At 39.9% G+C, this 12818-nt stretch overlaps 1 protein-coding gene across 7 annotated transcripts in view; it reads right to left on the bottom strand.

The window, feature by feature from the left end:
* The window catches only part of SCAPER (S-phase cyclin A associated protein in the ER), a 420029-nt gene that overhangs the window by 345349 nt on the left and 61862 nt on the right, over positions 1-12818 (bottom strand). For all 7 annotated transcript variants that reach the window (XM_075006917.1, XM_075006920.1, XM_075006919.1 and 4 more), the window contains exons 6-7: positions 3069-3169; positions 1691-1807 (exon numbers count right to left, since the gene is read on the bottom strand). In XM_075006917.1, coding sequence (XP_074863018.1) covers positions 1691-1807; positions 3069-3169 — 218 coding nt within the window. The remainder of the gene's footprint in view (positions 1-1690; positions 1808-3068; positions 3170-12818) is intronic.

Raw genomic sequence — 12818 nt, 5'->3', positions numbered from 1 at the left:
TGAGCACCTGAAAGCAAGCTAAAGAGACATCATCCGAAAACAACATGGTGAAGAACTGTGGAAGCTGACCTGAAAAAACTGGGGCACAGCTGGGGAACCATCAAAAGATTTGCCAGAAATAGACAGGAATGGTGGAGCTTCTTTGTGACCCTAAATGTCAGAGGCATAATGGAGACTGACTAAATAATTCAGAGGCTTTACAATCTTTATTAGTTTGGTCTAAGTGACAAGGATTTTCTTCAGGTTGGACCTCCCCGGTTGGGTAAACTTGGGACCTGACTAGTGCTGAATGAAGGAATTTGCCAGACAAAGGGAGGTCCCCTGCCACCAGACCCCAGCCTGCAGCCAGCTCCACTTCCAGCTGGGCTTCCTGCCACTGGCCCCAGTTCAGCTGGCTACTAGGCTCCCGTGGGCCAGGACCTCCTGCCAGGCAATCACAACCCCAAATAAATCATCCTTCCATGCAGTCCCAGTACAACTCTGGCTCCACTGCCTTAGATGCTGCGGCTCCAGGTTTGTCTCCCCTGCCATGTCTACTGCAGCCCCCATTCCAGCTCCCCTACCATGGCCACCATTCTAGCTCCCTTGCTATGGCAATCATGGCAGGGCCTGAAGCCAGGGCTGCAGCAGGGCAGCTGAGGCCACAGCTGCTCCAGCCTCAGCTCCTAACCTTCCTGTTTCCTTGAGTCCCAACCACTGAGGCTTTCTGGCCAAAGAATATACAGAGACTCCCAGTTTAGGGAGGTGTAACGTGTAGGACTTTTTTTTTGTGTTGGTAGTGGGGGGGGGGTGAAAATTAGAACTAGGTACTTGATATTCAGCTAGACATGATGGGTATATTTATTTTTGAGTATTATAGGTTCTCTTCAGTAACACCAATTTCGCTATCACACATAGCTTGTGACACTAATTTAGAAATATTTTATATAAGGCAGCCAAACATTTGAATCACAGCAGCTAAGTACTTAAAATGTTGGAAGTGCATTCCTGAACTGAGGCTTATCCGGGCCAGCACTTAAGCACATACAGTAAGTCCCAATGGACTAGAGTTAAAATTGTCCTGTTTAGGAATAAACTTACTGTATGTGTTAAATGCTTTTCAAAACCTGGGCTTTAGTGAAGATAAAGCTCCCCTGAAATAGAATTAAACAATTTAAATACAATTTTTGTGTGCTTTTTCCACATTCTGGGACTTCATTAAATAAGAGGTTTAATATTTTTATAGTAAATATTTTCTGTCATTCATACGAATACAAATTTTGCTGCTCATCAAATTCAATTTAATTTTACATTCATTGTTAGTGATCGACATTAACTTCCTGCATACTCAGCTAGCCATACACAGGTGCATACACAGGCAATTTTCAAATGTCAATTACATGCATTTTGACCTTTTGTTTTGGAGATGGAAATCGCTGGTAATCTTATGAAACAGTTAACATGAACATTATTGATTATTTTTTATCGTCAAGCCATTGAAATGCCCAGGAATAAAATGTCTGACTAAATAAAAGCAAAAAGATAGGTCTTTTAGTCCTAGTGTTCTGTTTTTCTTTTTTTTTTTAAACAATTTTCTCTCTCATTCACACATATGAACAGCACCCAAAACAATAAATTAACTGCAAAAAGAAAATGTGCCATTTAATCTTGAATCCTTTTAATAAATAAGTGCCCTTATTTGTTTTCTTACCCAAAATTTAAACTTCTTCGAGCATTTGATGTTACACTAATTCTATCTGTTGATGGGCTTGGTATTACATGGCGTCCTGGAGACATCTTTTTTACTTCCCAGGCCAATGAAGTAGGTCTGAAAATTCAGGAGAACATGAATAAAGAAAAACTCTAATCAGCGTTTACAACATTTTCAGTGTATATTCCTACTGCACCTTTGTGTAAAACAAAAACAGTTGATACTGGTGATGTAGTAACTGTGCAACATTTTACCTGAACTAAGCTATGGTAGGCACAGCCCATGGCTATAATATGTCAACTACCCAGTAATGCAAAAAATGGAATCAAGTGACAAACCAACAAGTACAGCCCTGCAAATCTGAGGATCATACACTTAATAGCCATTGGCATTTGCATTCATTGATATGGCTGAGGATATCCAGGTCTCACTTTTGCAGATATGGATGCATATCTATGCAGGGCTCTACTAATAAGGCAAGGAAAAGCATGGGATTGATCTGAATAGAATACTCAAAACCCTTTTAAAATTGTCTGGGACAAAAGGGAGGCAGTATTTCCTATTGGAGAAAACAAAGAATTGGAGCTAGGGTTCCATTTCCAACCCTACCACTGGCCTGCTAGATGACCTTTGGTGAATGGTTTCACCTTTCTGTGGCTCAGTTTCCCCATATGGACAATGGGGATAGAGACGCTTACTACTTTGAAATACACTGATGAAAACTGCTACATCAGAGCTAGGTATTATCGCTGATGTTACTGAAGCCTGGATTCTACTCCTTTTTTTCTTCTCACGTAAGTACTTAAGAGATTTTGCAGGGTGGGAATACTTACACAGATGCTGCTGAGAAGAACTGGGTATTATGAAATTATTTACAGAAGGTAGGATTTAGCTTTCCCATTTGGAAAATGGGAACCCAAATAATGAAAAGAGGCTGCTTTTTTTTTTTTTTTTTGGCAGATAGCAGGTGAAATTTTCAATCACACACACCACCACCACCCACAGTGACCAAGGCGTCCAAGAGTATTTCTACCTGCCATCTGAGGACTGATAGCAGTACAGATTGGCATGCCCACTCCAGCTTTAATTTAGTGAGCCTGGCTAAAAACGGTAATAAAGACATGGCACAAAAAACACACCAGGGAACTTGGCCATACTCTTGCTTTTTAGGCTGCAAATGAAAAAACTGTAAATGCATTTATTTAAATACCATTATTTCACAAGGCCTCACCCATCACTTATTAATGAATGGAGCTCGCAACATTGCTTAAGTGGGACTTAAGTGGCTCATAGGTCCTTGTGCTAACCCTTTGCCCCAACGTGAATGTCTCTCAGAGAATATTAGGAAATATATTTTAAAAGAAAAAAATCTGATTACCTGCTTTGAGCATCAGCCTTCTCTAACTTTTCCTGTAGCTGTATCCAGTCAATCAATGCCTTGAAATCTCTTACATAGTTATCTAACATCATTAGAACCTCCTGAAAAATCAACAACTTAATCAGGTATTCATATTTATTGGCAAGGGGAACCAAAGAAACAGACAATATCAGAATAAATAGAGAATTCAGCAAAAAACTTGACCATATTGTACAACTTTCACTGTTATAGCTGAAGTGGCAACATCCTTGTTAGTAAATCTCTTTCTGAAATGCATACTTTGGGGGCTGAAATTTACTAGCATCAGTCCCTGCTTGAAAGGAGACCTTTTGAATGGCTTGAGCAAAAATAGTTCAGATGTTCAGGAGAATTAAAAATATCTTTCCTATTACAAATAATTCTTGTAACCTTTTATGAATATCTCTGCAAACAAAATGGCTGAGGATAGAAAGCTGAAATCTGGCATGCGAGGGTACGTCTAGATTAGGGGGAAGACTGACCGGTTAGGGTTGATCTTCCGGAGTTTGAGTTCACGCACTTAGTTTGATTTCACACATCTCTGCTATCTTGGGTCAACAGTTAATCGCTGTAATCCTCGATACTGTGAGGAGTAAGGAAGGTCAATGGGAGAGTTTGTCCCATTGATCTCTCTCTGTGAAGGCAGCCAGGAAAGTCGATTGCAGATAAGTCGATTCTAGCTACCGTATCAGGGAGGCCACCAGACCCTAATAGGAAGGAGGTAAAGGCACCTCAGGTCGGAAACAGCTAGTGCAGCAATGCAGGGGAAAGCAAACTGCAATCAAGTGATGAGAGCCAGATGATTTGACTGCTGGAAGGCTTAAAAGCAGCCTCAGTTTAGCAGGGTTGGAAGGAGAGAATGAGAGAGGAGGTGGAGGAGAGTGGAAAGTTGTTAAGAAGAAAATAAGGAAAAGGAGGAAGAGTGCCAGGGTTCCCCCTCTCCCAGCCAGGCTGATAGCCCTGGCTGGGACTAGGGGAGGGAAGGAGACGGACCAAGAGTCCAGGGCTATGGAGGTGGGTGCCATCTGAGCCCTCCAGGAGGATGCAGAGGTGCAAGACCCAAGTAGAACGAGTATCTAGAACTTCAGATCTGCAATCGACTTACCTGCCTCGTGTACAACAAGCCTAAGTCTCACTAACTGTAAGTGTCCCTGAATGCTCCAGTAAAATTTTATTTTGATTTGACAAGTTATGATCTTCTAAAATATCATATGTATATGCAGTACATTTTATAGAGGTTTTTGATAAACATATGAACTGCTCAGGAAAATACATTGCACAAACAATGATTAAAATTAGCTGCGTAGTGCACAAAGTGATGAGGAAGACAGCTGTACATTTTGTAAAGTCGGCAGGAGAGAGTCCACTCTAACGAATCCTAGGATCTTCAGCCGCTGAGAAAGACAAAATGCACAATGTACCCAGCTCAGTATCCCACAGGATAGAACCCCTCTTACACAGAATTCCTATGTTGTGGCACATCTTAGCATCAACACAATTTTAAATAAATCTACTATATATTTAAGTTTGTCTGTCCATCCATCCATCTGTTCAAGAACTCCTCCTAAATGGTAAGGGCTAGGACTACCAAATTTTTTATGCAGTTTCCTCTTATTATTACTTAAAGCAATGTAAGGGTTTGGTCGGGCCAGGAAAATGGGGTGTGCCTGGGATAGGCTTGCTTTTCACAAAACCATACAGAAAAAAGACAATCACCAGGCAGGTAAAAAGGGCTGGCTGGGGGTGACCTCTCCCTGCCCCCCGCACTCAGGACTGCCCCAAACCTGAGTCTCCCACCCTCCCAGTCACCCTTTAAGGAGAGCGGGGGACAGAGCTGCAGCTTCCCTCCCATCTGCAATTCATTTGGGGACATTACTTCATTCCTCACTCTGGGATGGGGAACATAGGGGACAGACAAATTGGGTCCTGCCCCAGCAGGGGGACATGCACCTCTCCCTGACTATTCCTCCTGCAGCTGCAGTGGCCATGGAGAGGCACTTCTCACCTGGATGCAAGTTTCTGCAGTAAGAGGGTTAAACTAGGCCTTAACAGAGATCTCAACTATCTTATGAATTACAAGGGCAATTTCCCCACCTTTGATACTCACAGGAATGGGACACATCATACTTAATTTGGTACATCAACTGGTCCTACCAGCAACAGGTAATCTTTCTCTCCCCCCATCCCTTGCTATATACAGCCTGGATTCTATTTTTCTACTCCATTTTTCATCTGAAGAAGTGAGTCTTACCCACAAAAGCTAATGACATAATAAATTTGTTAGTCTTCAAGGTGCTACAAAATTGCTTGTTACCTGTGAAGCTACAGACTAAAATGGATACGTCTCTGAGACCTCCCTGACAAATAATAATAATAATAAAAAAAATTGAGGTGGGGACTTTAAATATATAGAGAAACATGAAAGGTAACTAGAAATGTATCTGTTAGACACATTCTAAAAGTGCATTTGTAGTAAATATTTACAAACATATACAAAAATCAAACAGGATAATGTGGATATAACGTTTATCTTCATTTTGAAGTGTCACAAAAACAAAATATTTTATTTATTTTTCTTAAAAGGTTGTTGACTTTCCAAAGTAACTAGTAAGAAAAGTCCGCTAAAAGTAATGAACAAATTACATATTTTAGCCAGGCCTCTTATCCAACTTTCATTAATAAAACTCTAGGTTTCTAATTCAGTTTAAATAAGTCATATCATCTTGCACTAAACATTAACAGTAAGGGCATAATAAGCAAGATTAATTCAGAATTTATTTTAAAATGTCTGCTAGTGAAATTTTCTCTACTAAAAGCTGAATCAAACCAAGTATGAGTTATATTTCTCAAGCTAGATGTCACAAAGAAAATACTATAAATCACTTAAACAACCTATTTTAAGGAATCTTTAGCTAGCCATTATCAGAAATGATCAGAGCAGTACCATGCAGCTGTAATCTGAGTCATGTTTTACGAACAAGGGAATACAAACAAGACAAGCAGCTGGAGTGGCCCCATATTCACTGATGCACATCTTTGTCCCTAAAGCTATGAAGGCCATTTTGTTAAGCAGGATGAAGCAGAACAAAAGTGGCTCAGAAAGCGCCGTTACAGGCATCCAGATAACTACATATAGATGTACAGCTAAAATTACCAATTAGTTTACCAATTGGCTGCAACGGATTCGATTGGTTTGTAATTAATTCTAGTTACTGGCGCATACAGCAGGATGGATGGCGCCATGCCTTTGTCCTCCTGATACACAATACCACTGCACAGGGCCCTAGGGTCTTGGCTCTCTAGTTCACCTACAGTACTGAGTGTAGTAGATATACCCTATGGTGCTGAAGCAGGGGAAACTTGTACCACTTGAAAAGGTGATGACAAAAAGGAACCTTTATGGGCTAGTGTGCTGCTTCATGAGAATCAAGACAATTTTCAATCCCATTATTTTTCAAGGTCATGTGTAACTCAGAAAGATGAAGGACACCCTGGAACAGGGCTAAGAGACTTAAATGGACCACTTACTAGGTGTGTGCCAGAGTAATCAAATCCCCCGATGCCTAGGAATATCTTTCTCAAGACTACTGGGATTAGAAGAAGAGAAAGGAAGATAGACCTCTCTTCCTATTCAGTGCAGAAGAAGGTACCTGACATTGAAATTTGGTCCTCATTACATCCCGAACCAAAGTTTTCACATCTGTTACACTGTGAGGTAAAAACACCAAATACAATCGAAGTTTAGCCTCCACGTAATAAAATGGACTATGTAAGAAAGAGGATTTGGGAACAATTTTAATGATGTTTCCTCTAATTATTCATCTCTCAAGCACAACTCTGAAGAACTAATTCTAGTTTTGACATCAGTTCTAGAGATAAACTGCTTCCTAGTAATACAGATAGGATCAAGATTCTTCCTCTTTGTTTAGGTAATACTTGGATGTCACAGGCTATGGTTACACTACAGAGATCTGTCGACAGAAATCACTGTCGGTAGAGATTTCACAACAAAACTTCTCGTCATCAGAATGTGGCCACACACAAAAGCCAATCGAAGAGTGCTCTGCTCTGCCGACAGAGCAACTGGACTGCCCAGCTGCTCTCTCGACAAAATAGGCCCCTGGAATCACAGCAGACAGGGCTGCCCACATTGTCCTGGATGCCCTGTCTGTTGAGAAAAGGCGCCCCCCCCCAAAGCATCCAGACAACTTTTTTGTCAATAGAATCTGTCAACAGCAGCATTATGCCTCATGGTGGAGAGGCAGAACACTGCTGGCAAATGTGCTGAGGTTTGTCGACAACACACTTTTTGTATGTGGCCCTTCCACCAGTTTTGTCCACAAAACGCTAGTTTTGCTGGCAAAACTCGCTACTGTAACCATAGCCACAGTGGATCAGAGTTCATGCAGATTACCTATTTTCTGAGTACAGGAAAATCTTCACCACTTGCTTCATTATTATCAGTGCCGATATATTTGTAAAACAACAAGTAGTCCCGTAACACCTTACCAACTGAGAGATATTTTGGAGCATAAGCTTTTGTGGGCAAAGACCTGCTTTGTCAGATGCAATGGGTATTTGCCCACAAAAGCTTATGCTGCAAAATATCTGTTAGTCTATAAGGTGCCACAGGACTTGTTGTTTTTGAAGATACAGACTAACTCAGCTACCTCTCTGATATAACTGTATGCCATTTTATTTTGTTTTCCAAAAATTAAACGAGAAGCAGAGTGAGATTGGGAATAAAAGAGCAAAAGGGAAGAAAGAAAATATTTCAAGTACAAATATTTGTACTGAGGGATGGCCAGGTGGGTAAAACATAGGACTGATATATAGTACCACATATTCACTTCCAGTTGTGCCAGTGACTGACTTTGCATCCTTACCTCATTGTGCCCATGGATAGGAAAAAATTAGAGGGAAAATACTGGACAAGCTAATTTTTTAACCTTCTCCTGTGTCAGAAGCACAGTGTCTAGTGGCTGTAGAATAGGAGTAAAGCTTAATCAGTCAGAACTCATGGCAATGGGAATGGGCCCACCTCAAATTTCACAGGAAAGTAACACAGTCATTATGCACTGGAGGGGTGTCACGTTAGACTATTCTTCTGTCAAGCTACAGAATGCTAGATAATAAAACAAAACAGATAAATTCACAGAAAATTAATATTTAACTTGAATGTATGGTGGAGGAGGGGAGGCTGTAATACAGCACATATCAACAAAATTTAGCTTTTCACCTTTGTTTCCTATCAATCCACTGAAGCAGTGGGCAGACTAATTTCAAATGTAGTAAGACTGTTTAAACTTGATAAATGCTGCTTCCTTTACAGATAATTTAACCAACGGTCACTGTATACTTAAGCATGAAGTATCAATACATACATTTGTGGTTTCAGATACCTTAGCTCCAAGCCATTAGCAAGAGTTACTGAGATACTGTCTTAGGCAATGTACAAAACTAGAAGGAAATAAACACAATAGCTGATCTTCTTACACATATTTCTACTGTTTGCAACCTTACCACAACCCTTTCGTCTGAAATTTCAACCACAACCAGGCACCAGACCTCAGTCCCACTTGGAAGCACTAAGCAGTAACAACATAATCAATAACAAACTACTCCAAGTCATAACATATTTTCAAAATATCCTGGATTTATCTGAACGTATTACATGTCTGCAAGAGCATGAGGATTTTTTTTTTGACATGTGTAAATCTTTTACAGTAATCTGACCTTTAAGACAACTAAAACATTTGTGACAGTGCACGATGTACCTACTTGATTTTTTCAGTAGACAGAAAAATATGAAAAAATATTGAAAAGTTCCACAGACAAACAGAAATATTCAAAATAAATTCCGATTATTTTAATAAAGTCTATATGAAAGCTGTTCTTAATTACAATTGTTTATTTTCAGGGGACAATTTAACAACAACAATTACTGGATATTATAAATATTAAATATTATTTTTATAAAACACTCACATAGCCTTCTCCTCTTGTAACTATACTGGGTACAAGGTGTGTAGTTGGAGGCAGGATACACTGATGCTACCTCATAACTGAAGGGGGATGCAATCAGTGGCAGGATGGCTCCTCTCCTCTACCATCATTTTTGTTGTTAGGCAATATTGAATGATGCCAAAATGAGCATTGAGCCCTGAATGGCCCCAGGAGATATAAACTATTGATAAATATTCTTTGATTATGGCCTTTCATCCAGTTTGCACACATCAAATTTCATCAAGGCCATATTTCCCTAGGCTGCTGATGAGAATATCATGCAGAACAAAGTCAAAAACCTCTTTAAGGTCTAACTGTACCACGTCCACTGCTTCTCCCCATCCACTAGACCAGTCACCTTGTCAAAGAAGAAAACTAGATCAGCTTGGGACATCATGGACTTGCTAAATTCATGCTGGGTATTACTTATACCTTATCCTCCAGGTTTGATCAAACTGACTAACAATTTGTTTGAGTATCTTTTTGGACATTCATGTTAGGCTGACTGGTCTATAATTCCCCAGGTCTTCCTTTTTCCCCTTTTTGAAGGCAGAAAATATGTTTGCCCTTATCCAGTCCTTCTAGGACTGACCCATCCTTCAGGAGTTCTCACAGATAACTGTTAATGGCTCAAAAATTGCTATGGCTTGCTCCTTACATATGCTGGGGTGAAATTTGTCAGGTCCTGCTGACTTGAATGCATCTAACTTACCTAAATATTCCTTTATCTGTTCTTTTCTAAGAGCTTTCTCCCTTGTTGTTAATATTAATTGTGTTAAACATCTGGGCACAATTAACTTTTCTAGTAAAAGCTGAAGCAAAGGCTGAACAATACATGTTTAGAAAAACGTATGTGATTACCCAAGTAAGCAGACTACATTCAGAACAATATGGTCAGTCAGGCATGTAGAGAGTAAATTATCTACCTGTAATTGTTCTCTGAAAGATAGATTCTGTATTTGAACTAAAGCCCTGAGGTATCATACTTTCAGACAAGAGTCTTCCTTTTAAGCACTTTAAAATATTTTCCATTAAGCCTTTTGCCCTCAGGGAAGTAGTCATGCACCAGAGAATACCTGAAGTGCTCAAACCATCAGTTCTTATTTACGTGAACAACAAGTAGAGTCCCTCCTCTGTAGCACTTCAAGTGCTCACAATTTTGCATGACAGAGAAATAAAGTCTTGGAATCTGTCCTCTATTTCTTAATTTTACTGTCACTTCTATTCTGTGTTTTAAAGCCAAAGGGAGTTCTAAGCTTCATTCTTGCATTGTCAGCATTGGTTGCATCCATCAGCTTTTTATAATTTTCTATTGGACTTAACCTTTTATTTTTGTGTGACTTTGTCACAGTTTATACAGAAAAGTTATCTCCATTAATTTCTTCATTTCTCTGAGTACGGTGAGAAGAGTCATGATGAGCTCTGCTCGGTGTGAGTTATCACTGTCAATAGGCATAATATTCAATTAATTGTGTTGAAAATGGAATAAAAAAAGAGTGTGAAGAATGAATTTGCCATCCTTAACTCACACTGGGTTTTTCTCCCTTCCCTTTATTATCTGGGTCGACGATGAATCGTTAACTGTTATACCTTTTTGATTCAATTGGTCAGCCAAAGTTCAGGGACCCTTGGATTGTTTCCATTGGGAAAAGCTGATGATGAAGATATGCATCTTTAATGCAAATGTGGAGGGGGAAGGACAAGATTATTTCATTGCATCAAACTTGCAATGCAATGTTCTGTTGCTGACATTCTTTTCCCCAGAAACAAAGGTGGGGTGACATTCTGACTTCCATCTCTATACAGCATAGAACTCAGACACCGGGGACAATGCTGTAAGTGTGTTTATTCCACCATCACATCTTCCCAGTCGTATCCTTCCAATCATAGATCACTCTGAGGGCCTAAGGAGAACCAGGAAGACACTCTGTTTAGGTTGCCTATAAGCCACAGCACTGCCTGAAATCATTAGTGCTATGTTCTGGAGCCCTATTCCTGACATGTCCCTTCTGACCCTCGTACCTGGGCCTGCAGGGTATGTCTAGCCCATGCCAGCTGACTTAGGCTAAGGGACAGTTTAACTGGAGTAAGGATGCGTGGGCTCATGGTGCAGTCCAAGCTCTAGGAACTTGCAAGGTGGGAAGTTTCCAAAGCTTGAGCTGCAGCCCAACCATCTATACTGCAACGAAACAGCCACTTAGCCCTAGCCCCATAAGACTAAACCAGCTGGCACAAGCCAGCCAATGGCATCTAACTGCATTGTAGATATACCTGCAGAGGATCCTTTGAAGGCAGATTTATTGGCCCCCACATTTTCTACACCAAGGAAAACATATTTTAGTTCAGTACAGGGTTTTTAGAGACCCTCTACACCACTGCAGCTCTTTTAAATAGCAGAACAAGGCTGGAGTGAAGATGGAAAACAAACACAGGCCCTTGTATTAAATTTATATTGCCGGGAACAACATGCCACAAAACAAACAGAACAGGATGCTGCCAATGGTATGAAAGGGTATCCAAAATCAAAAATGGACATAAGGTTTTATAATACGCCTTACTGAATTCTTTAAATATGCATCTATTGTAATGTACTATGAACTATACATGAGATTCATGAAGGCCACCCTTAAATTAAGGCATGCTTCCCATCTACCATGTAAGGAGAACTGTTGACAAGACCTCACACCAGTACTCCATGCTCAGCCCTGTTTACATATCCAGTTCTGAGAGTAAGTCAAGAGCCTAATCCTCAGTTACAAACCCCTAAGTGGGCTGACGCCAGCTACCTGAGTGACTGCCTCTCTCTGCACCATGAAATGAAAGCTGCATTCAGCCAGAGCACTTTGGCTGACATATGTCAGTGTATGCCTTGCAGGGAGTGAGGGCCGAGCTTTGGGTGTGGAGAACCACAACTGTGAAACCAGTTTCCTGAAGAGGCTTGGCTGCATCTAAACTTTACCACTAACCTTACACAGCACAAAATCCTTTAGAACATGGAAGGAAGATTATATATAAACATACATATTAATCTTATACATGAAAGCCCACATACATATATAATTTTATGATAAATATACACCTTTTTCCTGCTTAACTACATGTGTAATGTTAATCTTAAGAAAAAGCAAAAATAACACTTTTCCAAAACATTCTTCTGTTAGGCATCAATCAAAATACATATATTATCAAAGTCATCACCCTTATTGTACAAAAGGTTTTAGCGTTTAGCTAACAGCACAATAAAATCACCATGCAAAAAGAAATCAAAAAGCAAATCAAACATAACTGATAACTATCAAAACAAAAAGCAGTCAAGGAGCCCTTTAAAGACTAGAAAAATAATCTATTAGGTGAGCTTTCATGGGACAGACCCACTTCTTCAGACCACAGCCATATGGTCTGAAGAAGTGGGTCTGTCCCATGAAAGCTCACCTAATAAATTATTTTGCTCACCTTTAATGTGCTACTTGACTGCTTTTTGTTTTGGTAGTGTATAGACTAGCACGGCTCCCTCTCTGTTTCTATATAACTGATAACTGTAATTATTTAAAATTTTCCATATTGCCTACATCTCATCTTCAAAAAACTCTATTAAAAAGATATGCAAACAGATAATATTGCCTATTCAATGGAATCTCTGAAAATTCCCCAAATCAAGACACTACAACAAAAATCACACACAAAATCTCGACAATCACTGGAACCGTATTAAGGTGGTGATTTCAC

Source organism: Carettochelys insculpta, chromosome 12 (genome assembly GCF_033958435.1).
Source record: "Carettochelys insculpta isolate YL-2023 chromosome 12, ASM3395843v1, whole genome shotgun sequence".
NCBI classification, from domain to species: domain Eukaryota; kingdom Metazoa; phylum Chordata; order Testudines; family Carettochelyidae; genus Carettochelys; species Carettochelys insculpta.
This window is presented reverse-complemented; position numbering and strand designations above follow the sequence as displayed.